This window comes from Antechinus flavipes, chromosome 6, assembly GCF_016432865.1.
Source record: "Antechinus flavipes isolate AdamAnt ecotype Samford, QLD, Australia chromosome 6, AdamAnt_v2, whole genome shotgun sequence".
Taxonomy (NCBI): domain Eukaryota; kingdom Metazoa; phylum Chordata; class Mammalia; order Dasyuromorphia; family Dasyuridae; genus Antechinus; species Antechinus flavipes.
In genome coordinates, this window is record NC_067403.1 from 73154785 (window position 1) to 73181720 (window position 26936).

At 34.4% G+C, this 26936-nt stretch overlaps 1 protein-coding gene across 3 annotated transcripts in view; it reads right to left on the reverse strand.

The window, feature by feature from the left end:
• Positions 1–26936, reverse strand: part of TTC29 (tetratricopeptide repeat domain 29) — a 271305-nt gene that overhangs the window by 140213 nt on the left and 104156 nt on the right. For all 3 annotated transcript variants that reach the window (XM_051964925.1, XM_051964926.1, XM_051964924.1), the window contains exons 7-8: positions 21416–21628; positions 16561–16646 (exon numbers count right to left, since the gene is read on the reverse strand). In XM_051964925.1, the coding sequence (XP_051820885.1) occupies positions 16561–16646; positions 21416–21628 (299 nt within the window). The remainder of the gene's footprint in view (positions 1–16560; positions 16647–21415; positions 21629–26936) is intronic.

Consider the following 26936-nt stretch of genomic DNA (forward strand, 5'->3'; position numbering starts at 1 on the left):
ATGAAGATGGCCTAGCTGTACCTGATCTAAAATTATATTATAAAGCAGCAGTCACCAAAACCATTTGGTATTGGCTAAGAAATAGATTAGTGGATCAGTGGAAAAGGCTAGGCTCACAAGACAGAATAGTCAATTATAGCAATCTAGTGTTTGACAAACCCAAAGCCCCTAACTTCTGGGAAAAGAATTCATTATTTGATAAAAACTGCTGGGATAATTGGAAATTAGTATGGCAGAAATTAGGCATGGACCCACACTTAACACCATATACCAAGATAAGATCAAAATGGGTCTATGACCTAGGCATAAAGAACGAGACTATAAATAAATTAGAGGAACATAGAATAGTTTATCTCTCAGACTTGTGGAGGAGAAAGAAATTTGTGACCAAAGATGAACTAGAGACCATTACTGATCACAGAATAGAAAATTTCGATTACATCAAATTAAAAAGCTTTTGTACAAATAAAACTAATGCAAACAAGATTAGAAGGGAAGCAACAAACTGGGAAAACATTTTCACAGTTAAAGGTTCTGATAAAGGCCTCATTTCCAAAATATATAGAGAACTGACTCAAATTTATAAGAAATCAAGCCATTCTCCAATTGATAAATGGTCAAAGGATATGAACAGACAATTTTCAGAGGATGAGATTGAAACTATTACCACTCATATGAAAGAGTGTTCCAAATCATTATTGATCAGAGAAATGCAAATTAAGACAACTCTGAGATACCACTACACACCTGTCAGATTGGCTAAGATGACAGGAAAAAATAATGATGAATGTTGGAGGGGATGCGGGAAAACTGGGACACTAATGCATTGTTGGTGGAGTTGTGAACGAATCCAACCATTCTGGAGAGCAATCTGGAATTATGCCCAAAAAATTATCAAATTGTGCATACCCTTTGATCCAGCAGTGTTTCTATTGGGCTTATATCCCAAAGAAATACTAAAGAAGGGAAAGGGACCTGTATGTGCCAAAATGTTTGTAGCAGCCCTGTTTGTAGTGGCTAGAAACTGGAAAATGAATAGATGCCCATCAATTGGAGAATGGCTGGGTAAATTGTGGTATATGAATGTTATGGAATATTATTGTTCTGTAAGAAATGACCAGCAGGATGAATACAGAGAGGACTGGCGAGACTTACATGAACTGATGCTAAGTGAAATGAGCAGAACCAGGAGATCATTATACACTTCGACAACGATATTGTATGAGGACATATTTTGATGGAAGTGGATTTCTTTGACAAAGAGACCTGAGTTTCAATTGATAAATGACGGACAAAAGCAGCTACACCCAAAGAAAGAACACTGGGAAACGAATGTAAACTATCTGCATTTTTGTTTTTCTTCCCGGATTATTTATACCTTCTGAATCCAATTCTCCCTACGCAACAAGAGAACTGTTCGGTTCTGCAAACATATATTGTATCTAGGATATACTGCAACAAATCCAACATATAAAGGACTGCTTGCCATCTAGGGGAGGGGGTGGAGGGAGGGAGGGGGAGATAAATCGGAACAGAAACGAGTGTCAATATAATGTAACTATTAAATAAAAAATTAAAAAAAAAAATCCTAGATTTAGAGCTGGCTGGGAACTTATAAGTCTTATCAAGTCTAAACATTTCAATTCACAGATAAGGAACTGAGGCCATAAAGGATTAGGTAAATGTTCTAGAGTTGTATAGCTAGCAAGTGTGGCAGGCTTTGAATCAAGGTCTTTATAATTGATATAAACACTCTTCTATTTTCATTTTACTTATTCCGTTCCTTTTGAATAAGGTTTACATTTCTAATTCTGAGTCCCACTCCACTATATTTCAGTGGTATGAGTAAAGTCATTTGTTTCCTTGAATGCTTGTTGTATACATTATGCGTAGACATTTGAGGCCATGACTTTTAAGGCCAGTACCTTTCAGCTATTCCCTTCCAAAATCTACCTTGGCAGCAGTAATGAAAGCACTTTTCATAGGGAAACTTAAGACTGGTCTTCAGCAATACTTTTCAACCAGTATCATTTGAGCCCAGATATGCTTGTAAGGAATCCTAATGAGTAATCCCAGTGAATCTCAGGCACATCTTTGTATAAATTTGTTTGCTGATTGTTTGGAATTTGCTTGCAGCTATCTGATAGAATCTCAAGAAGCACAAGAAGGGTCAGCCATCCTTCTGGTGCCTTAATTAATGAGGATTCTTTATGGAAGGCCTGTGCTTACCCAGAAACTTGGGCAGTTCCTGAAGTAAACACAATCCCCCTAAAGTAATGAACAAATATTCTCCTTGGTGGACCTCTTATAATGGAGCATCTTGTACCTGGGAAGTACTTTGACCCAAAAGTCACATATCAAATGAGAATACTTAGCATAGTGTCTTATTTGTTCTCAGCCTATAAAATCTCCTTAATGGAAAGGGACTTTGGGCTAGGGAATCTTGTACAAACTTGAATAGCAATAGTTCCCATTCGAGACTCTGAACAGCTGTGACCGTGAGTTCTCCCAACCAAGGAATTCAGATGTTGGTGTTTCCTTGAAGTGGTGATGGTGTATGTTGTATGTTTTTGGTTTGCTTGTCATAGTGGCCATTGTGTTTGTTAATTGTGTATTACTTTTGTGTTATGAGTTTCCTCTTCCCTTATGTCTTATTTAAATCAAGGTTCTGGGCAATAATAAACTTGTACCCACTCTCTTTAAGACAATGCCTGGTGAAATGCAAATTCCAAACCTAGATTAATTTTATAATAATGCAGCATGGTACAATGTAAACATCATTGGATTTGGAATTAGAAGAGCTAGGTTTAAATCTTGCCTTTACCTACATGGCCTTGGGCAAACTTTAGCCTCTTGCATTCTCAAATTCCTCATTTATGAAATGGGATTCCTTTGGGCTATTCAATCAATGATCCCAACCTATTTTCTATGCTAATATGTCCTATATGAAGTCAGATACAGGTCTGGAGAGCAGATGAGAGGCTGGGGTTAGAAATGCAGATTTTGGATTTATCTTCAATGATACTGTAATTGAAGTCACAGAAAGAAATAACATTACTACAAGGCAGAGAAGGATAAAAGGCCAAAGACAGAATCTTGGGTAACCCTCATTTTCAGGTTAGGGAAGTCCATGAAGAATCAGCAAAAGGGCTAGAAAGGGGGCAGTTAGATGAAGAAAGAAAATCCTTTCTCTTTTTATTCCCCCATATCTGATTTATTATGAAAGTAAATATATTCTAGAGTTTACCATGCATATGCACAAAACAAAAATAAAGAGATTAGTTGATTTTTCTTCACAGGTAAACCAAAAATTCTGTAAAACTTTATTGATTGGAAATCAATGTAAAGTTTCTTGTATTTTTCAATATGACAGCATAAATTTTTGCCAAATTTTCCCTGTATTTTTTTTGAGAAGAATTTTATAACCTTCCCTGGTTGGGAACTTCTGATTTAAATAGTTAGGAAGACATCTAAAAGAATATGGGATGTCTTTAAATAGCTTTCATTAATATTTGAATAAAGTCTTTGTCCTATTCTTCACCATGACATGGGACTAACCTTAGGTTTTTTAAGACCCTGCCAGCAAAATAAAAGCCCCTGAAGGATGGCTGAAGATTGTGTGATTATCTGTAATTAGTAATTAAATTATAATACCAAAAATATAGAACAATAACAAAAAGTAATGCAAATATAGTTATCTTGCTATATGTTTATGCTTCATGAGGTTAGTATTCCAAGAAGACTTTGCAGGTCTTCCCTCCATATAATATAATTTGAGGACTCCTAGAGAGTCTTGGCTCATGGCCTGATAGACCAGTTTTAGAGACTTATTTCTATACAATAGAGTTTTGTATCTCCCAGAGGTCTCTGCTCAAATTTAAATATCCTTGGTACTTCATTAACTCATTAAACCATCATCAATCATTAATACCTCAAGGGATTATTAATTTATCATATTATTTTTCTAGCTGATAGGAAACACAGGACAGGTATATTTTCAGTGTCCGGGAGAGCAGAGGGAATCTATTGCTCAGGGTGTCAGCAACCAAATGACTCTAATACTGCTGCTACCCTTGGGCAATGTTTCAGGAAGGATTTGTCAAACTGGAAGAAATGAACTCAGTTTGGGGCACATTGTGGGCAGCTGGGTGGCACAGTAGATAGAGCACTGACCCTGGAATCAGGAAGCCAACAAAAAATCGGTTCAAATTCAGTAGACACTTATTAGTTCTCTGACCCTGGTCAAGTCACTTAATCCTGTTTGCCTCACTTTCCTCATCTGCAAAATGAGCTTAAGTGGGAAATAGTATCTTTGCCAAGAAAACCCCAGATGGGGTCATCAAAAGTCAGATATGATTAAACACCTGAAGAAAATGTTCTGTGGATAATGTCATTAACTTGGTTTCCACACCAAGTTCTGTTATAGCATTTAGTGGTAAGCCACATATGATTTTTTTTTCCAAGGGAAATAGATAAAAAGCCCACCTTCCAAACATGTGACTGACTAAATGCCTCAAAAAAGGTTTATCAAAGGAATGGAAAAAAACAATACTCTCCAACACCATCTTTGCTGTATCAGTGTACAAGATTGAAGAGCACAATCTTATGTAACTCACATAGGTGGAGGTAAAGAATATATAATGTTAATGCTGTGGGCTGGGTCTGACTCTGGACAGTCCTCTTATAATTTAATTTCAATAATGAAACAAAATTAGACACTATAGGTCATCTAATGGCTATGAAAATGGGATTTACTGAGCCATAGTAGGAGAAGAATGATTCATCTGGTGAAGTTCCTTTGCCTTTACTGCCCATCATGATGTAACAACTAAGCATCCTCATGGATTCTATACTCAAGTGACAAGGAAATGATGTCAATAGATTGAGCTTTTAATCCCCTGAGTGAAGCAACTCTTGAGGATGATTTCAATTACTTTTAAGGAAAAACTAGCCTAATTAACTTGGGAGGAAGAGGTTAGAATGGGATTAGAATCCTATCCATAGATGTTAGCCTAGTTTCCCTTTAAAAAAATCACCAAATATTGGGTCTCTTTATAAATTGTCAGATGGAATTATGCTCATCATGAGTTTTGCAATATTGCTAGTGATAACCCAACTGGCTCCCCCAACTTCCATTGTAGGTGAGGGGTCCCAGAATTATTGCCTGGGAAGTCCTGAATGTCTAGGAACTAAAAAAAGAAAGGAGAAAAGGAGATAGGGAAATAGCAAAAACAACCTGCCTGCTTCAAGATTTTGCCTAAGGCCAGTTCTCTTCTATCAGAATTGTTTACTTTTAAAACTCCTATTATTAAAATTTAATAATAAACTATATCGGGTGTAGGAGTAGCCTGCTTTAGTAGAAACATTTAATGAATTTCTTGCCTTCTCCTTTATGTTTACATTATTTTATATCATAATAAAAATGAACAAAAGCCAGACTATTTAAAGGGTAGTAAAATTCATATTGACTTGTGTACAGGCAAAGATTATGCCAACTGAGTTATGCTTTCTAAAGGCATTTATAGTTCCTAACAAGTATATCCAGATGTCTGTGAATTGAATGAGACAAAAATGAATTAGAATGATGATTTTTGCATTGTAAAGGACTTTTATGATTTGGTGGATTCTGTTTTATATCTGACATCTTAAAAATCACTTATTTTTTAAAATGGTAAATTCTTGCTTTTTTTTTTTTTTCCTTTTCAGAGGTTGAAAAGAAAATCAGGACTGCAAAATATGTATTGTTTAAAAGGTCTCCAGATTGCACATAAGCAAAAATTTCAGGGTCACAAATAAAAATTTCATAAATGACTGTTTCACTTTATTAGTCGCAAAATGAATAGTAGAAAAGGCTGCTGTTACTACTATCTTCTGGCCAACATAAAGACTGCTTGGGCAGCATGGATATCTGTCATCAGGGGATCTTAGACTCTATTATACAAATCATATATAATGGCATGTCTAAAACCTATATATGAGAATGAACAATTAATAGAGTTATTATTCAGGATTATTTTTACACTTTTATTGCTAACTCTAATCATTTCTTGTAGTTAAAAATCTGCCTTCTTTAAAGTCATTGAAGTTAGTGAATAAATTATAGTACATCCTAATTTCCCCATAATTTTGAATAATGTTAAAAAAAAAAAAAAAGACAGGATGGAGAGTTAGGAGATGCAATAGAATGCTAAACCTGAAATTAGAAAGACCCGAGTTCAAATTTTGCCTCAGATACTTATTAGATGTATGACTCTGGACAAAGCACTTAACTACTTGTCTATCTCAATTTCCTCACCTGTAAGATGGGGGAGGACAGTTAAATATATCAGTGACTTTATTCTTTATTCCTATGTCTCTGCCTGCATTCATGAACACTTTGGGGGGAAAGTTTGAGAATATTTAAGAAGTCTGGATTTTCTTTCTTAATTTTTTTTTTAGAGTACAATTTAGATAAATTACAAATTTATTTAATCATCATCAAATATTATAAACTACTCTGGACTTTTCCAGGTATGGTCTCTATTCTTCTTGTTCAGTGGCCTCCAGCTAACAGCTGTGTCATTGCCTTGAGGTCTGTTATACAATCAGTCTCAAGATGGATTATACAGGAGGTTTTGATGTTTTACTGAACATTTTAATAGACTAAACTTGATTATTAAAGCATTTCTATTCATCCATCCATCCATCTACCATCTATGTCTATCTGTCTATCTATCTATCTATCTCTGCCCATCTGTCTATCCATCCATCTATCTATCTATTTATCTATCTCTATTTGCCTTACCCACCTATTTACTTAGATCAAAGGATCTTGGCCATTTTATTCATGGACTTCTTTGATAGTGAAGTCTATGATTAAGATAAAATGCAGAGGATTACAAAGGAAACCAATCATGTTGAATAGATAACGAAATTAATTTTTTTTAAATTCAAGTTCACCAACTTCAGGTTTATATTGCTTTTTTCTACAAAATAGAGAACCATCAGTTTCTTGAAGGTCATGGTAATCTTAGCGTGAATAAAATAGCTATCAGATTCATTCATTGTCTTTATACTTAAAATTTGAGCAAATTTTTGAAATTATTTGCAGTTGTGCTTTTTTTTTTTTTTTAAATAAACACACTGGAACTGAAAGCAAAAATTCTGCCTTCTTTAAAAGATGGTTGTCAAATTTGTAGAGGTTTGTCCTTTTTCAATGACATATATTGATGTATTTTAATACAGAGATGTTAGCTCTCCAGGGCATTGAAAGCAAGTTTTCACATTTTTGATTATTTTCTTAATATATGAATAGTAGATTATACTTTCTAATAATTAAAGCAATGAAATTCCTTTCTCTTTTTGAAATATTATCTTACACATAATAGAAAATTTAGCCCCAACAGATAACTAGTAAAATCATGCAAGGGGGGGGAGGATTGTTAAGAAAAGAGGCTATAAAGAAACTGATATTAAAAATTTGAAAGCTAGCTATTCTCCTCCCCACCCATTAGGTCATATTCAAATCATATAATTCATAAGTGTGACTCCACATGTAGTCTTTGATGCTGAATTAAGCTATTATCACACAGATATTTGCCTTAATGTTTTAAAAAGACCATAGTTTAACATTTAAACCAAATGATTAGTACTATCTCTACATTTTTTCATAAATCCAAAAGTTATGAAAAGTTAAGAGATTTCATTAGGTGCCATCATAAATCCTATTTATACTCCCCAAAAAGGATCATTATAAATGCATTAAGCAGAGTTACATGTGAAATAATGATCCTGTTTATACCTTTTAGATGTATATTTATTTTGAGGATTCTCAATCCCATGCATTTTTGAAAATAAAACTCTTTTCTTTATTGTGGAAATATAATGATCATGATCCCATTGTATGTATATATGCATATATATGTATACACAAATATGCATTATGTATATATGTATATTAACATATATATCTGTTAATAGTATAAATATTTTCAAAACATATATGCATATACTATATATACTGCACTATATGCTATGTGTTATATAAACTGTACATATATAAATTATATATGTATATATAAATATGTACATGCAATAAAAATCTGTTTACATGCATATGATAATAATATATGTATACACACATGTGTGTACATGCACACACCCCATGCATATATTACTTTTGTTGCTGTGGTTAACCAATAAATCTTTATTAAGCTCCTACTATCAGTACCAGATATTGTGCTAATTCCTAGGAGACAAAGGCAAAAATAATCCCTGCCCTCAAGAAGCTCACATTCTAATAGGGGAAGATATAAATCAGGACATAGGAGATACTAAGTGTCTGGAAAATAATCTCAGATGGGGATTATTAATTATTTATCATTATTTCATCTTTTAATGATTCTGTCAACAGATGTATATTTTAAACCTAAGTAACTCTGCCTTTTGAGAAAATAGAATGAATGAGAAAAAAGTTTAAGTCTTGTGGGGTGGGGTGGGGAGTTTACAGAGTGGTAACAATGGGGGAAAATGGAACCTGCCACAGCTGCTCTGCTTAGATTCCCCTAGAAGGCGACAGCCCGAGGTAAACCACAGGACAAAAGGATCAAGAAGATGAAAACTATGATGCAAAGCAGGAAGACAACTGCTGAGACCCTTGAGTCTACCCCCGAATAGTCCCAAGCTGTGTGGCAAGACCTCTTTAGCATGTAACAGAAGCTGGTGATGAACTACACAGTACCATGAGGCAAACTGGCTCCAAGCAATATTGTCGGCATGTTATGGGTAATGATAACCAGGGCTCCTCTGGGAGAAGGATGCAATGATTTCATCTCTGTAAGCATCTGAGCTCCCCTTGGATGTGGAGACCATTAAACTGAGAACAGAAGGGTAAATCGTAGGCAATGATTTCTAATTGGAAAGTAAAGACAACTTATGTTCAATGGATAGCAAATGCTGCTGATCTTTAGCTCATATGCATATTGATCAGCTTTCAGGATGAAAGGAATGAAAGCCACAGCCGACTCACCACTCATTTTAAAATTCAGGATGTAATGTTTGGCAAAAGAAAAAAAAAATCAAAGAATAAAGAAAATCTCAGGAATCTTCTTTTTTTTTTTTTTTTTTTTTTTTGAGCCAGTTGTGTCTGGTTCCATAGGATCTCATTTGGAATTGTTTTGGCAAAGATATTAGAGTGGTTGCCATTTCCTTCTCTAGTTCATTTTACAGATGAATAACTGAGGCAAACAAGATTAAGTGATTTGCCCAGGATCTCAGTCAGTAAGTGACTGAGATTTGAACTCAGAAAGATGAATCTTCCTGATTCTAGTTCCAGCACTCTATTCACTGTGCCACCTAGCTACCCTTCAAGATTCTCTTAAAGAAAACATTGATTTATTTTATTTTCTATATTGTCCTTTTATATTCTAAAAATACAATTACACATAAATATAAGCACGATATCATTCACATAAGATTTATTCAGTGACCAAAAGAAAAGATTATGGAAGAGAAGTCACAGAATTACTGAATGTTAAGGAAATAAAAAAGACCTAATTGGTTACCTTGCAGTGGTGATCAACCCTAAGACCAGAGATGTAGTTACCCAGCTTTTGTTGGAAGGCTTCCAGTGAGGATGGACCCATAAATTCTGGAGGTGGCCCATTTCACTTTTTGGGTAGCTCTCATGATTAGGAATTTGCCTTTGCAACTTTTATTCATTTTTCCTAGTTCTGCCCCTTAGGGTCAATCACAATAGGTCTAATCCTCCTTCATAAGATAGTTCTTCAAATATTTGAATACAGATGATATGGTCCATGAATCTCCTCTACTCTAAGTGGAATATTCCCATTTCCTTCCACCAGTCCTTACAAGATACAGACTCAATGCCCTTTATTATCTGAGTTGTTCTTCTGTAGATTGACTCCAGTTTATCAATGTCCTTCTTACATTGTGGTTTCCAGAACTAAACAAAAAGCTGAAGATGTCTGATGAGGGCAGAATGCAGAGGGGCAACATCTCCCTGTTTCTGGAAGCTAGGATTTTCTTAGTATAGTCCAAGATCACATGAACTTTTGGCAGTGATATAACTCTCTGACTCATGTTGAGTTTATAATCTATTAGATCTTTTTTCTCCCTAACGTGTTGCTGGTCCAATTCCTCTCCTATCTTTTATTTCAGAAATTAGTTTTTAGTTCCCAAGTGAAATATTTTGCATTTATCCCCTACAGAATTTCACCTTATTCGATTTAGCTCAGTTTATCCCTAGTAAATTTCACGTTATTTGATTTAGCTCAATATATCCCTGGTGAATTTTACCTTATTTTATTTACCTCAATATTTTAGCCCAGGGGCTGGCAAACTATAATCCATGGGCAAAATCCATACAACTTCCTATTTTGGGCTTACAAAGTTCATACAAACACATACACATGTGTGTATATTTGTGTAGGTGTATATGTGTATGTATGTATGTATATGTACATGTACACATAAGTATATAGATTTGTATTTTATAGAGTAGAAAAATCAAAAGAAGATTTCGTACACAAAATTATATGAAATTCAAATTTCAGTGTTCATAAATATTTATTTGAACACAGTCATGTTTATTCATTTATATTTTGTCTACAGCTGTTTTTACACCACTGGCTGAGTGAAGAAGTTATGACAGAGACTGTAGGTATATGGTGCTCTCATCACTTTCCATTCCTATCCAGTGTGCTACAAGTTGTAGGGAGATAGTTATAACTACAGTATGTATATTGCCATGGATATCACTGTACTGCAACATTTTATTTACTTTTATTACCCATGTGTACCCATCATGTTAAAATTAGAAGACTTTGAAAGTCATGTTTTTAAGATACAGTTAAAGTGGGTTATTTTGTTACTGAATTAGATGGCAAAGTATTAGATGGCAATAACATTGTACCTGTGCTAAAAGAATATAATCTAGGGGCAGCTAGGTGGCACAGTGGATAGAGCACCAGCCCTGAAGTCAGGAGGACCTGAGTTCAAATCTGGTCTCAGACACTGTCTAGCTGTGTGACCCTGGGCAAGTCACTTAACCCCAATTGCCTCAGCAAAAAAAAAAAAAAAAAAAAAAAAAAAAAAGAATATAATCTACACCAACATTACCAGACTAAGCACCTATCACAATATTTGCAACTCACAGGAAAACAATGATTAGAAAAATCAGAAAGTTTAAAAGAAGATATCTCATTGTAGCATAATTCCTTCACGAAAATAAAAAATGAAAACGAGGCTGAAACCAAACTAATTTTCCAAGTGGATCACGTCTTTGCCAAGAAAGGAAAATACAATTCCTTAATCAAATAATTTTTAAATGAAGCAGCTGAATTAATGCATCTAGAGAAAATAAGCTTGTTTAATATATTCAGTATTTTGGCTCAATTAAAATTATATGCCTATGGATCAGTATTTAGCAAGACCTATCTATGTGAATGTATATATATATGTACATTATGGTATATATTTATATATGTGTATAAATTTACACAGGATGAAATGTAAACTTCCATTATAGATCATTTAACAGATGAACATTAATAATCAATTTTGATGACAAGGAGTATTAACTTTGAACCTCCATTAAGTGAAATGTTATATCCCCAAAAGAATTCAATTCTTTTAAGTGATCAGAATTACAAAAAATTGTACTTTAATACTTATTGTTATTAATATTGGTATCATTATATTTTGAAATAAATAAAATTATGGAAATTTCTTTCTTGAATAATTATCTTTATAATCTGCTCAATTTTCCCCTTTGGCTTGTAAAACTACAATATTTACTATCTGATCCATTTCAGAAAAAGTTTGCTAACTCCTTTCTCTCTTTTGAATGTCTTTTTGGATCTCTCTTTGAACCAACATGTTAGGTATTTTTCACAGTTTAGTAATCAGGAAATTGGTACATCAGCAATCAAAAACTCCAACAAATGGGAACAATAGCAGATGGCTGTTGGTTTTCTCTTCTTAAAACAACTTGTCACCACTCTTCAGTCTTCCAGTCTATTAAGTGTGAGTAAGGTAAGGTTGTAGTCTTGACTTTTTCATAGTGATGCAAGCATGGTGATATTGGAAAGCACTGGTTAATCTTCCTCCTGTATATCTTTTTTAAGTTCAATTTTGTCCATTTTCTTTGGTTTGTGTCTGTGTAGCTAGGACTGTGTTTAGGTACCTTCAAGTGGATCAATTTGGCTGGAGTGGAGGAGTACATGGAGGCAGTAGCAAGTGTTAGGGCGAGACTTGCAGGTGGGCGACAATTTGGGTGGGCAATGAATTCCAGAATAAAGAGTGTGGACTTTATTCAAGATTTTTGAGTAGAGGGATGACATGATTGGAACTATGCTTTAGGAAGATTACTTTGGGACGAGTATACATGGTGATTGGAAAGGAAAGACATAGGAGAGTTACTCCATTGATCCAGATTAGAGGCAATAAGAGCCTAAAATAGGAGATGACAGTGAAATAAAGCAAAATAGAAAGGAGAATATTGAGAAGATAGACTTAATAGGGCTCCATGATTGCTTGTGTATAGCACAGAAAGCGAAAAAAGGAAAGGAGAAGATAAAACTGAATTTTTAAGTTTAAGGGGCATGTGGATATTTGTGGTGATAGATAGCAATAGGAAATTTAGGAAGTATAACAAGTTTTGGAGGAAAGATGATTGTGATCTTTGAAAAAGCATTAAGAATGGAGAAGGTAGTGCATGATGTGTCCTGATGCTTAAAAAAGGAAAAGATAGGAGATTAAAAGCTTTAAATCAGTGATCTCACTTTTAATTACACTCTCTCTTTATCTCTCTCTCTCTCTCTCTCTTTCTCTCTCTCTCTCTCTTCTCTCTCTCTCTCTCTCTCTATATATATATATATATATATGAATATGAATATGTTGAAGAAATGTTTTTCTGATTATTTGAGAAAGGAAACAAAGAACCAAGATAGCTTTATCTGAAACAGGTACATCCCAGAAGAAGATCCGAATTTTTTCCGGCATTGTCAGGCAGGTCAGAATGTTAGAAACACTATTGAAATATTCTCAGATGTTAGAAAGATAAACATATTAGCAGATATACTTTAATTAATAATAAGATGAAGCATGGTATATGATCACAGAATCTAAAGTCAGAAGATAAGTTGTAGTCTTGAATCTGTTACTTTATGTATGAACTAGAGTAGGTCACAACCTCAGAGAGCTTCAGTTTCTTCATCTATAAAATGGAACTAATGATATTTGTACTACTTAATTTATAAGATTATTAAAAATCAAAAGATGATGTCTATGATATTTAGTAGCCATGAAGCACTCTAGTAATATAAACTACTTTTAATATTACTCAGAAAGAAATGAAACTAGGGAAGTTACTGTTCTGTGGAATTGTTAAACTAAAATGCATTTTTAAAAGTTCTGCCTTATAAAACCAAGTAAGTGAATAAAATGGCTGTGTTAGCAATATAATTTCTGATAGGACTATTTATTATTTATGGTCCAGATCTATGATTTCATTACTTGGGGCTCCCATTGTTGAAACTCCCACTCCAGATGTAGATGGGCAACTTCTCTTTAAAACTTATTGTTTAAGAGAATTTGCCTGTAGGTACTGAAAGATTAAATATCTTTTCCATTAGTTACACAGCAAGTATGACTCATGTTGGACTTGAACACAGTTCTCCCTGATTCTAAGGTCAGGCCTTCTCTCTACCATACCATGGTATCTTTAATTATTGATGAGTATTAGAAAATCAATAATACATCAACCACCTTGATAATTGAATAAATTTGATATTCCTACAATTTTCAAGTGGGCTAGATAGAGTAGCCAGCAATTTTAGTTTAGTAATTTTAGTTGTGTCTAACTCTTTGTGATCCCAATGGGGTTTTCTTGGCAATGATATTGGAGGGATTTGACATTTCCTTCTCCAGATCATTTTACAGATGAGGAAACTGAAGCAAACAGGGCTAGGGGTCTTGCCCAGAGTCACACAGCTAATAAGTGTATAAGGCCATCTTTGAACTCATGGAAGTGAGTCTTCCTGATTCTAGGTCCAGTGCTCTATCTACACCACCACCTAGCCAACCAATAGCAGGCAAATTTATATTTAAAAGTTAAATGCTAAAAGGACGCTTAAGATCAAAGATTGCCAATGGATTTTCAAACCTGATCCAACACTGATTGAGTCCTTATGATAAAATCTTTAATATGAGACTTCAGTCTTTCCGATCCTAAATCTGAGACCTCCCAAAGAATACCAGCACAGAAGAAACTATTTTCCCAGATCTTCAGATAGTCTGTCACTCTTTAAATGTTATTGGCCAGAGAAATTTGCTACTTTTATCCAATATTCCTTCTTTTTACAATTTGTGAAACCTTTCCCATTGAGGTAACTAGGTAGTACAATGGATAAATAGCAGGCAGATTGTAGTCAAGAAGACCTGAGTTCAAAACTAAATAAAAACTCAATTTCCTGAGTTCAAAACACAACTACTACCACCAAAAAATCCAAATAGGGTCAGGAAGAATTGGACATGACAAAAAATCTTCCCCATTAGCAAATAACAAAACTGGAAGAAATTAATTCTTTGCTTTTTCTTATTTACCATAATTATCAGGTCAGTTGTTAACTTTTTAGCAGGCAAGGAAAAGAATACTGAGGTTTATCCCACAGAGCATTGAACATATTTTTCTTCTCTCCCTCTTTTTTTCTTTCCTTCCTTCCTTCCTTCCTTCCTTCTTCCTTCCTTCCTTCCTTCCTTCCTTCCTTCCTTCCTTCCTTCCTTCCTTCCTTCCTCCTTCCTTCCTTCCTTCCTTCCTTCTTCCTTCCTTCTTCCTTCCTTCCTTCCTTCCTTCCTTCCTTCCTTCCTTCCTTCCTTCCTTCCTTCCTTCCTTCCTTCCTTCCTTCCTTCCTTCCTTCCTTCCTTCCTTCCTTCCTTCTGTCCTCCCTTCTTTGCAAAACATCTGTTATATGTAAACTTCATTTGATCAATGATCTCACTGATTCCTGGGAGGCAAATGCTATTAATATCTTCAAGATAACATTATCATTAGGATATAATTATTCTCAAGAAATTTAGGCACATAGAAGTTAAAATGAATGATCCAAGGGCACAGAGAAGCTAAAATAAGTGGTCCAGAGTGACAGAATACAGGAACTAAGAGAAAGGATAAGTATTCCTGAGAAATGGGGCAGAGTTTTAGAAACTATTTGGAAACCTATTCAAATGTTAATACCCAATCAGGATTTAACATGGGAGATTTATGTAAGGATAACTGATAGAAATAAAAGATGAACAAACTGTGAACAATGAAGAATACATCACATCTTAACTTTAATTTTTCTTGTCAGCTCTGTAACTTCTATACCCTTCCATTCTATTTAAAATAGTACAAAGGACACAATAAGCACTGAGTAAATAGAAGATGATGCCATTGTTTTACAGAGTGGGAAAGTTAGATGAAAGGAATTAAGAAGAAAGATGAATGGCTACATTTCTTCAATTTTAATTTCTCTTTATAGAGTAATATCTACTATTCTAGCACTGATATTCTTCCAGTGATACAATGGCTGTAGTACGTGAAATACTACAATCTCTCCAAATTTAAAGTTGAGAAATGGAAATATGCATAGTGGGTGCAACCAGGGTATGAAAAAAATATCAAATTTTTAAAAATTTAATTTAAAATTTTAATTAAAAATAAAAATTAATAAAATTTAAAAATAACAAAACAGCAACAATAATAATAGATAACATTTATATAGAGCTTATTACATGGTAGGCACTGTGCTATGTGCTTTATAATCATGTCATTTGATCTAATAAGGAATTGTAGAAAAGCAGGAGAAAGGATATTTTCAGAGAAAGTATGACCAGAAAGAAAATATGTATTGGTCATCTAGGAAGAATGAAGGAGTCAACCAATGGATAGTTCATCAACTCCATTAAAAGTCTAATGTCAAAAGAATTCAGTGGAAGTCACAAGTGTATTGGATTAACCTTCTATGAAGAATTTGTGGGAAGAAATGGATCAGTTTACACAGGAAATGTTGATGGATTACTATCTACACAATAAGCCCATTGATAAAATCACAAATGTATTGGAGTATAGGATGGGCTTTGCCTTGGATTATAAATAAGGATGTCCCACTAGACTAGCATCATAGGTTTTTCATTACTGCCCATTCCATTGCCCAACCCCTATGATAGGATGCCTGGAAATCTCTCCCCTCTGCATATCTTATTCTGAATTCTAACCCAAACACAATTCTTCCTTTATCATCTATTATTGGCACTTGAGTTCATTTCTGCTATAGCTGGGTGGGGTTGTCAAATAGATGGTTGTGTTCTTACATTATTATTATGCTTTCATGTGTTTGATGATAATGGTTTAGTGATTTAGAAATATGCAGCCCTACGTACAAATGTAATGTGTATTGATGTTCCACTTTCACCCCTCAACCTCAACTCACTAGCATCAGCTCACCACATTTCTGCAGGGCACCTAGTAGAAGTAAGGCTACGAAGAAAATGTAAGAAAACAATTTTTGCTACACTTACTGATTTTGCCAATTCATACTCTCCAGTTGAATGATACGCTAAGCCTAAAGCAAAGGCAGCTTCTCCTTCCATCTTCTTGTCACCTCCTAAAAAGAAAATATAGAAAATTATCCTGTGATCCAAAGAAATTATTAAAGTAGTAAAAGCCACATTTATATCATTGCTCTTATGAACTAATATTTGTAAAGTGCTTAAAATAGTGACTATAGCAGGCACTATATAACTATAGAAATATTAGCTGGCATTAATTAATATTAATAATATTAATAACTATTATTACTTTCTCTCATAAGATTTCTTAACCTGGGGTCCATAAAATTATTATTTATCTTTAACATACTTTTAAAAAATTCTGAAGCCCAAATTCTTTCCTTCCTCCAAGTGCCTTTCTTACCCACTGAAAAGGCAAGCACTATGATAGCAATTATATATGTGAATTTATACAAAATATATTTCCACATTCATGTCACAAAAAGGAAAAAAAAATTTAAAAAGTTTTAAAAATATGCTTCAATCTGTTTTTTCTCTGGAGGTAGATAACATTCTTCATCACGAGTTCTTCAGAACAGTATAAATAATTTTAAAAATTGAGAACTGCATTTCAGTATAATTATTTTTCTTTTAAATTATATACATATATTATTTTATATATTTAAAATATTATTTTGAAAAGAAGATCCACAAACTTCAGCAGGCTGTCAAATGTATCTATTGTACAAAAAGGTTTAAAAACTTTATAATTTTACAGCTTATAGAGCACTTTTCTTAGAATAACCCTGGAAGGCAGAGAATTCAAATATCACTATTCCCATTTTACAGATTAAGAAACTAAGATTTACAAAGAGAGTTTATCTAGAATCACTTATGATTACTATTATATTGTTATTATTACTATAAGACAAAAGAATGTATTTTTCAAAGAAATGCTATGAATATGATAGACTTTGTGGTTGTAATTTTCAAATGCATTAAAATTTAGAGGCATCATGGTGGTAATCCAAGACTTAAGTTCAAGTATGTCCTGTGGCACACACATTAGCAAGTCTCTTAATTAATCAATAGCAATTGATAACATTAAGTGTCTACTATGTGCTTAGCATGGCAGGTAGATTTCTCAGTGGATAGAATGTAAAACTTGGAGTCAGAAAAACCTGAGTTCAAATCTCAAACGCTATTTGTATGACTTTTAACCTTGCTTGCCTCAGTTTCCTCATCTGTAAAATAATCTGGAGAAGAAAATGGCAAACCATTCCAGTACCTTTGCAAAGAAAACCTCAAAAGAGGTTACAAAGAGTCCGACAGGACCAAACAATAACAACAAAGAGTAATTAGGAAAACCGATATCCATTTGCTTATAATCAGCTCAGAAAGGAACAATTTCAATAAAGCTAGAAGTTTTAGCACAGGAAGTAATGGCTGGCTTTTCCTTCTATGATGCAATTCTATGTATTCTCATGTAATGTCAAAAAGCGATTCCATTTGTTAATGGCCATTTAAGATCTGTCAGTGAGGTAGATTCCTTATTTAAGCAAGGGTCTTTCCCTACTGTGTGTAAAATGGATAATCCATGAATGAGCTCATCATTCTTATCCACAACCAACACTCAGCAAGTGGTTTTAGTCATGATGTCCATTATATAGCAGACTGAGAAGTTGACCCACACCAAAATTCACTTACATCATTTTCCAATGTACAAGGAAAAAAAAAGAAATTCTTCATTGGTCTTTGGCTGAGTGTTTCAGATCTGAGTGCATTACACCTGGGAAAACTTCAAATGTGGGGATGATGGATATAGATTTCAGAGTCTATTTACACATACATAGAATCAAAGTCTTTTAATTACTTTAATTCCCCTGAAACCAAAATCTTTGGAAAAGAGAAGCAATGTTGTACTGTTGGTTCAAATAATGAATGGTAAAGCTAAAGATGGAATTTAATTTATCCATTGTTTTGTTGTTCTTAGTCCTGAGATTAAATTTTGGCTGTTTCTGTAACAGTGTTCAGGATCCATTTACAGCTAAGTGGTAAGCACTCCGAAATTAAAAAGAGAACTTTGTTTTTAAAAAGTTTGAAGTGAAAAGGAGAAGTTTTTTTAGAATTTTTCTTAGGCTGATTAACTTAGTGTTGAAAGGGACTTTGGAGGTCATATAGAACAATCCCTCCATTTTACAATAGAGGACACTGGAATCCAGTTGGGTTAAATGACTTGAATAGGGTCACAGAAGCAAACAGAAGAGCCAGATTTTGAAAATAGTTCCTCTGAATGCAAATATAGCACTTTCCCCCTGTACTTGTAGATTATAATTATGCAGATTATAAAAAAAGCCCAGTGGATGGAGCTCTGGTCCCAGAATCAAGATTTGAGTTCAAATCCAGCCTCTGATCCTTACTTGCTGTACGACCCTTGGCAAGTTACTGCTTGCCTCAGTTTCCTCATCTGTAAAATAATCTGGAGAAGAAAATGGCAAACCATTCCAGTACCTTTGCAAAGAAAACCTCAAAAGAGGTTACAAAGAGTCCGACAGGACCAAACAATAACAACAAAGAGTAATTAGGAAAACCGATATCCATTTGCTTATAATCAGCTCAGAAAGGAACAATTTCAATAAAGCTAGAAGTTTTAGCACAGGAAGTAATGGCTGGCTTTTCCTTCTATGATGCAATTCTATGTATTCTCATGTAATGTCAAAAAGCGATTCCATTTGTTAATGGCCATTTAAGATCTGTCAGTGAGGTAGATTCCTTATTTAAGCAAGGGTCTTTCCCTACTGTGTGTAAAATGGATAATCCATGAATGAGCTCATCATTCTTATCCACAACCAACACTCAGCAAGTGGTTTTAGTCATGATGTCCATTATATAGCAGACTGAGAAGTTGACCCACACCAAAATTCACTTACATCATTTTCCAATGTACAAGGAAAAAAAAAGAAATTCTTCATTGGTCTTTGGCTGAGTGTTTCAGATCTGAGTGCATTACACCTGGGAAAACTTCAAATGTGGGGATGATGGATATAGATTTCAGAGTCTATTTACACATACATAGAATCAAAGTCTTTTAATTACTTTAATTCCCCTGAAACCAAAATCTTTGGAAAAGAGAAGCAATGTTGTACTGTTGGTTCAAATAATGAATGGTAAAGCTAAAGATGGAATTTAATTTATCCATTGTTTTGTTGTTCTTAGTCCTGAGATTAAATTTTGGCTGTTTCTGTAACAGTGTTCAGGATCCATTTACAGCTAAGTGGTAAGCACTCCGAAATTAAAAAGAGAACTTTGTTTTTAAAAAGTTTGAAGTGAAAAGGAGAAGTTTTTTTAGAATTTTTCTTAGGCTGATTAACTTAGTGTTGAAAGGGACTTTGGAGGTCATATAGAACAATCCCTCCATTTTACAATAGAGGACACTGGAATCCAGTTGGGTTAAATGACTTGAATAGGGTCACAGAAGCAAACAGAAGAGCCAGATTTTGAAAATAGTTCCTCTGAATGCAAATATAGCACTTTCCCCCTGTACTTGTAGATTATAATTATGCAGATTATAAAAAAAGCCCAGTGGATGGAGCTCTGGTCCCAGAATCAAGATTTGAGTTCAAATCCAGCCTCTGATCCTTACTTGCTGTACGACCCTTGGCAAGTTACTGTTTGCCTCAGTTTCTTTATCTGTTAAATAAGCTGGAGAAATAAATGGTGAGCCACTCCAATATCTTTGCCAAGAAAATCCCAAATGGGGTCATGAAGAATTGGACATGATTGAGTAATGAATAGCTCAAAACAAAAATAGGTAAAAGTCTTGAAAATTTTCAATCAATGAACTTCCTCTAAGTTAAATTCGTAAGAGAGTTCATCAGTTAACCACAGAATGGAACTCAAAAAGAAATGGTGTCATTACCTTCAAAAAAGAGATTTATTCTAATGACAAAATTAATATGTAATTAATTATATAAAGCAAATCTAACAATGTTACATATTTCACAAATTGTATCATTAATAATGCATACATGTTTCCTAAATCTTGCAAATAATACATATAATCTGATCTTGAAAGCTAATTCTTGGGAGTAAATTGGTTCTTATTTTCTTCCACCAAGAAAATAAAAAGGGAGTTGAATCCCCCCTTGATTGGATAATAAGATTTTAGATTGAGAGATAGAAGAATCCTTAAATATTGATTCCATCCCACTGAATTTACAGAACAGGAACCTGAAAGGTCATATAATCAGGTTGTATCTGAGGCAGAATGCAAATCTAGGTCTTGTTGATTCCAGTTTCAGCACTTGATTTATTACATCACACTGCCTGGGATTCAAAATTAGAGTTTGGTCTCTTAGGCAAAAATCTGGAGTTGTTGATGAGTTATCTGTAAAAATCAATCTTCATAGAACTACTTTTTAGGCTGTTTGTCTCAAATTTATTACTAATACTCAAAAAACTTACTTATTTCACCAAAAAAGACCACTGAGTTCCCTGTGACAACTCAGCCTCAGTTTCTTTCCTTTTTAGAATGACCTGATGCTTATACACAATGAAAGTGTATAACCTCAGGGGAAAAACATCTTAACTTCCATAAATGACTCTAACTTCTGATTACAGCCTTCTTGTTTTACAATGTTGTTCCCAGAAGATGGCATTTTTGGAGATAAAGCTTTCAAGAAACTAATGGATTTCTTGTGGTCAGCAAGAAGGCACTTTGGTTTTATAGTGAAATTTGGAAGTATATTGATGGCATTTGTCTTTGAATTTCATTGGAAATAATCACCCAGTCAGACACTTGACAATTTTTACTTTGCTCCTGGGAGAGCCCAGAATGGTGCATTAACGGAAGGAAAGTGAGTATGTATTTTTTTTTCCTACCCACCTTGTTTGGCTCTTTCACAAGCTTTCAGTAGAGTCCTGATGGCCTGTTTATATTGTTTGTCCTTCAGCATTTTTTCTGCTAGCAACGTGTAAATCCTCCGGAGATTTTCGCAGGCAATGGAGTTGAGTAAATGGCCATTTGTGTCTTGCCATAGCCGTCCTTCTGTCATGTCACTGAAGGCTTCATAATTTTTAGCAGCTTCTTCAAAGTTACCTGAAAAAAATAAGTCATTCATAAATACAAATTGGGAAGTACCTACCATGCTTAAAATTTTGTGTATGCATCAGGACCCACAGTGTGTGATCTAGAGGATAGGGAATTCCTGAGAATTACAGGAGGCATAAAGCAAGATGATTAAGAATTTGTGATACCTACGATAGGTAATTATTTAAGGAAACAAATAGGGAGGAAGGCCAACTCAATAGGATCTGGAATTTAGCATTGCCTTTTTCTGGACTCATGGGCAATCACCTCTGAGAGATTGACTTTGGCTAGCATGACTTAAGATGGATTAATTATCTTTGGGGGCCAGTTTGAAAGTCCTGCCATTTTATATATCGATCATCATAATGAAACCAAATACCAATTTTCCAATTTTTAAGTTTTTGATAAGGGATGGATTGATCATAAATCCCTAAGCAACATTTCAAAGTACTTTACAACAAACCTGACTAAAGATTACCTCAAAGAAACAGCTTTTATTTGTGGAAACTGAGGGAAATGTAAGATATTTGGCAGAAACATACACAAATACACAGCATAGGAAAACCATTACTTTTCCTCAAACATTGCCTCAGGCCATTCCATTCCTTAAAAATGTTAAGCAAACTTGTTTTCTAATATGGTCATTTCCAACTGCACAAAATTAATTATACTTTACTCATTAGCATCCACTACTTTGTGGAAATGAGTAAAAAAATTGCAGTGGCCATTGACATTTCCTAAGTGGGGCTCTCTAGGAAGCCATCCCTGAACCACAGGCAGCCCACATTTCTGATGTTCTCCAGAGAAATCGCCTTTCCTCCCCCCAAAAGAATCACTTACAATGGACTGGCTCATACTATTATTTTCTTGAAGTACAATCATGCCTGTGAAAGGGTACTAAAAATTGGCTGAATCTCTATGAAATCCTTTATCATTGTTGGGAAACCTGTCTAGATAGACTATACCTTTTTCCTCAGATAAGAATTACATTTGGATCCAGATAGTTGTCATGAAAATGGCTACACCCTCTTAAAATTTACTTTTTTAAAAAATGACAAATTGTGTCCAGATTACATGAATAAATATGAAAACCAACAGATACAAAGACGCTAACTTCTCCATCTTTTTTTATAGCAACTACAAAGTGGTGGTGAAGAGAGGAAGAATCACTAAATTTTAGTAAATATTCCCCAAACTCAATAAAGTTGAGTTTACTCATTCAATTTAATACGGTAACCTTAAAATTTAAAGTCTCTCTCTAGAGAACATTTTACACATGGTTTCTGAGAGTATTTTTTTTTCATTCTATGGAAGCATCTCTCTTCCCAGTCCTTCCTTGTCTAGTATATACAATACTACTCTGAGCCAGTGTCTCAGAGGATAGATCCCTGTGCCTCCACTCAGAAAAAGCACAATTCAAATCCAGACTGAAATGCTTCCTAGCAAGTCATTAACCTCTGATTGCCTGACAAATGGATTTGCTGGATCAATCAGAGAAGGAAACAGCAAACCATTCCAATATCTTGGTCAAGAAAACCTTAGAGTGCAGTGGTTAGAGAACCAACCTGGAGTCAGGAGGACCTGAGTTCAAATCCAGCCTCAGACACTTAATATGTCCTAGCTGTGTGACCCAATCAAGTCACTTAATCCCAATTGCCTTGCCAAAACAAACAACTCCCTCCCTCCCCCCCAAAAAACCTAACCCCTCAAAAGGGGTCACATACTGAACCATAATTTAGAAGCCTGATCCAAGGATAATGACAAATTTGCATTAATACAGCACCCTAAGGTTTGAATGCTAACCTGATTTTCTGACACTTTTACCAGTTTTCCTTCTACTCCACAATGTGGTAGAAATCTCATAGAAGTAAACTTTACAATAAGAAATTAGGAGGCAAAGGGACTGAGTTCTAGTCCTGATTTTGCCAGTAGCTAGATATTGGCTCTTGGGCAAGACACCATAGTTTTCTGGGTTTAATTTGCTCATCTGTATAATGAAGTTGGTGAAATATTTTGTAAGTCATTTAATTTAATTTAATTCTTAATTATAAAATGAGGGTATTCATTAGATGATTTTCTAAGACCTCTCATAACTTTAATCCCCATTGTCCTAATACCTGATCTTTTAACTTCACATTTTAACAAGTACAGGAGGGTACCTTTGAATGGGAAGGGGGCGCAGATATAGGGATCTCCTCCCAGTTTTGAATTGCCCATTTTTTCTTGGCTTTTCCTTTGACTATAACCACCACATCCATTGAATTTCCTCAAATTTCTCACAATCTTGATTCTATTCCCTCCTTGATCACCTGGACCACATGCTGACATTTTGTCTACTTCTCCCTTGTTAATTTCCTTTCTGACCATCAGTACTAAATCTTAGTTGTAAATTAAGACAAAGATTTTCTATTCCTTTAAGAAGCAGGAATTTCATTTTGAAGAGTCCACAGGCAATAAATGGACTTGGAAAAACTTGGACTCTTTGGCTATGATCATACAATCAAATGGACTTTGACTTCAGAATTTTAGGATTAGGTATTGCAATATGATAATATTTGTGAATAAAAAGGTTAAATATTTATTTTTCCTATGTGTGTTTTGCCCAAATGTGAATGAAATTTCTAGATTATGAATTCCATATGTGGAATTCATGATTTGGAAATTTACTTCATTAAATACTGACTGTCAACTAGTCTTATAATTTATGGTCTTAGAGAGTTGCTTAGGGGGCATTTAGAGGTTGTGATGCCCAATGGCATACAACTAATATGGGGTCAGAGATAATACTCGAACCCAGATCTTACTGACTTTAAGATGAGTCTTAACTCTTGTCTGCCAATTTCTCAATTTCTCAAATGTCATAAAAATCTAATGGATTCAATTCAGAACACTTTCGCTAAATAATATTTACCATTTATTTTCCAATTTGAATAGTAAAATTTAAAATTAGAATCTAATAAAGGTTTATGCTTTAATGTATCAATAAAGAATGATATTCTTATTTTAAGTTAAATCTAGATATAAATTAAATAAAATTTAAAAAAATTAGTGTAGTTCAAGAAAGAGTTTGACAAAGGACTATTAATATGGGTGTCAGGTTGCTAAAGAAATATGTAAATGGAGACATGAGGAATTCAATTCAATTCATTTCAGTAATAATCTGTTAAGTATTCAACATGCACAGAACATTTGTGTTAGGTGCTATCAATATAAAAACAGCATCTGTGTTTGAAGGTGCTTATGTTTTACTGTATAGCTAGAAGAAGACATTTTTCTCATTTGGTTTATTGATTCAATTTGGTTATTTTTTACCATGCACTTTGCAGAGGTCCATACATAATCCATTTTTTCAACTAAAATTTTTAATGTGTGAATAAGATTCAGGGAAGAAATTCAGATCTTAGTCCTCATCTACCATGGTAAGATCCTTGACATATCTATTGTTCACTTTTTCTGTCACTGAGAAAGGACAGAAAGGCAAGAAGGTTATATTGGAAAATCAATGGCATAACAGAAAGAATGAGAGAAAACAGGTCAAGAAAGAGAACTCAGAAGTATTTCATGGATATGGAGAGATAAGTTTAGGATCTTGCTTGAGGAAACAGGAACAAATCTCTCATAATTATTACTATGAATCTGAGGATCTCTCGGTCTCTCTTTCCACATATATATATATATATATATATACACATTATATATGCATATATCCATCTATCCATTTATCAGTCCATCTACTCACCCCATACCAATTTGTCTGTCTGTTTATCCATCTATCTATCTATGTAATCAAGAAAAGTTCTTTCTTTTCTGAAGAAATCTGAAATGTGAGGATTCCCAAAGGAATGTTATTTATTTATTTATTCATTTATGAAGATCTAAACTTGTGACTTCGTAGGTAGAGTGAATTCCTACACCAGAGTATAGACTCCCTATACCAAGGCAGATCAGCAGCTTCTTTCCAGCTTCTTACAGAATTGCCCGGGGTATTATAAGGTTGATTGTGCCTAAGATCTCATAATCAGCAGATTTCAGAATCAGGAACTGAAGCCAAGTAGGCCTTCCTAAATCCAAAGGCAGAATCCTGTCACCTTGCACAAAGCTTCTCAGCAAGGTGATAAGCAAGTCATTTACAAAAAAAAAAGCACTGTTGAACTAGGCATTTGTAATAAGTTAGAATTCCTTCAACTAAAATCCAAGAATTTCTCACTCATTCTTCCCAAGCTATGCCAAAAAAAACCTTCTTTTCCAGGAATAATTAAAAGCTCTCATGAAATGAAGTCAAAACTTTACAGGAACCTCAGAATCTTCTTCAAATCCATCATCCATCTGTCTTAATATAAATGTGAAACAGGCTAATAAAACACACTTGAGGAGACATGTTGTGAGCAGTTATGTTCATGATGAGACAACATTCCCCTAACAAATGAAAATAGAATAAATCCTGGGTATTTTTCTAATTGGATAGAAATGACATAAGGAGTAAGTATATTTATAGTTCTTCACTTAAAGGAAAGTGCACTATTAAAATAAAACCAACCACTACCGGAGAATTTCACTTTAGCTAAAGCCCACACAAACGGAAACTCATCTATTCATTTTTTTAAAAAAGAAAGAAAATACAAATAAAAACACATGAGCCCCATAAACTAAAAAGCAGGACATAGGCTCTGATTCACATTCTATAGGGGGAATAAGATTCTCTCTTTCTGGATATTATCTCAGTCTCGTTCACCCCTTCTTCTCTTTCTCTATACAACAACATTGCTGAAAGTTTATAGATATTTGTTACATCACAGCAGATGTCTTGAACAAATATTAAGCAAAGGAGAATGTATATGATCTCCACCATTTTAGGTTTTTTTTTTTTAAAGTAGAAAGATTGACTAGATATTAACACAAATGGGTTTAAATGTGAAGCTGCCATAAAAGCGGGCACATAAATGTAATTCTCCCAGCCGCTATTTTGATGCACATTTTTGATTCCATGAATATTTTATGAAATGGCCCAAACCAAAGCCATATAACATTCCTGCATTACTGATGCTTGCGCCCGTAAGCTACGAACATTAGAGGCATGATTGAGTGCATTAAAATGAACTCATTCAGCAGTGCATTGATTACTCGAAGGGAGAGGGAAAAGGGGGGGGGGAAGGAACAAGGAGGGGGGAGGAGAAAAGATCCTCACCATAGAGCCCACATATCTGAAGTTTGCACAGAAATGAAGACAGCATTTGTGAAGGATGCTCTAGGATGCGCTATCCCATAAATAAAAATCAGCTCTGCCCAGACCTGGCAGTAATTAGGGAAGGTGTTAATT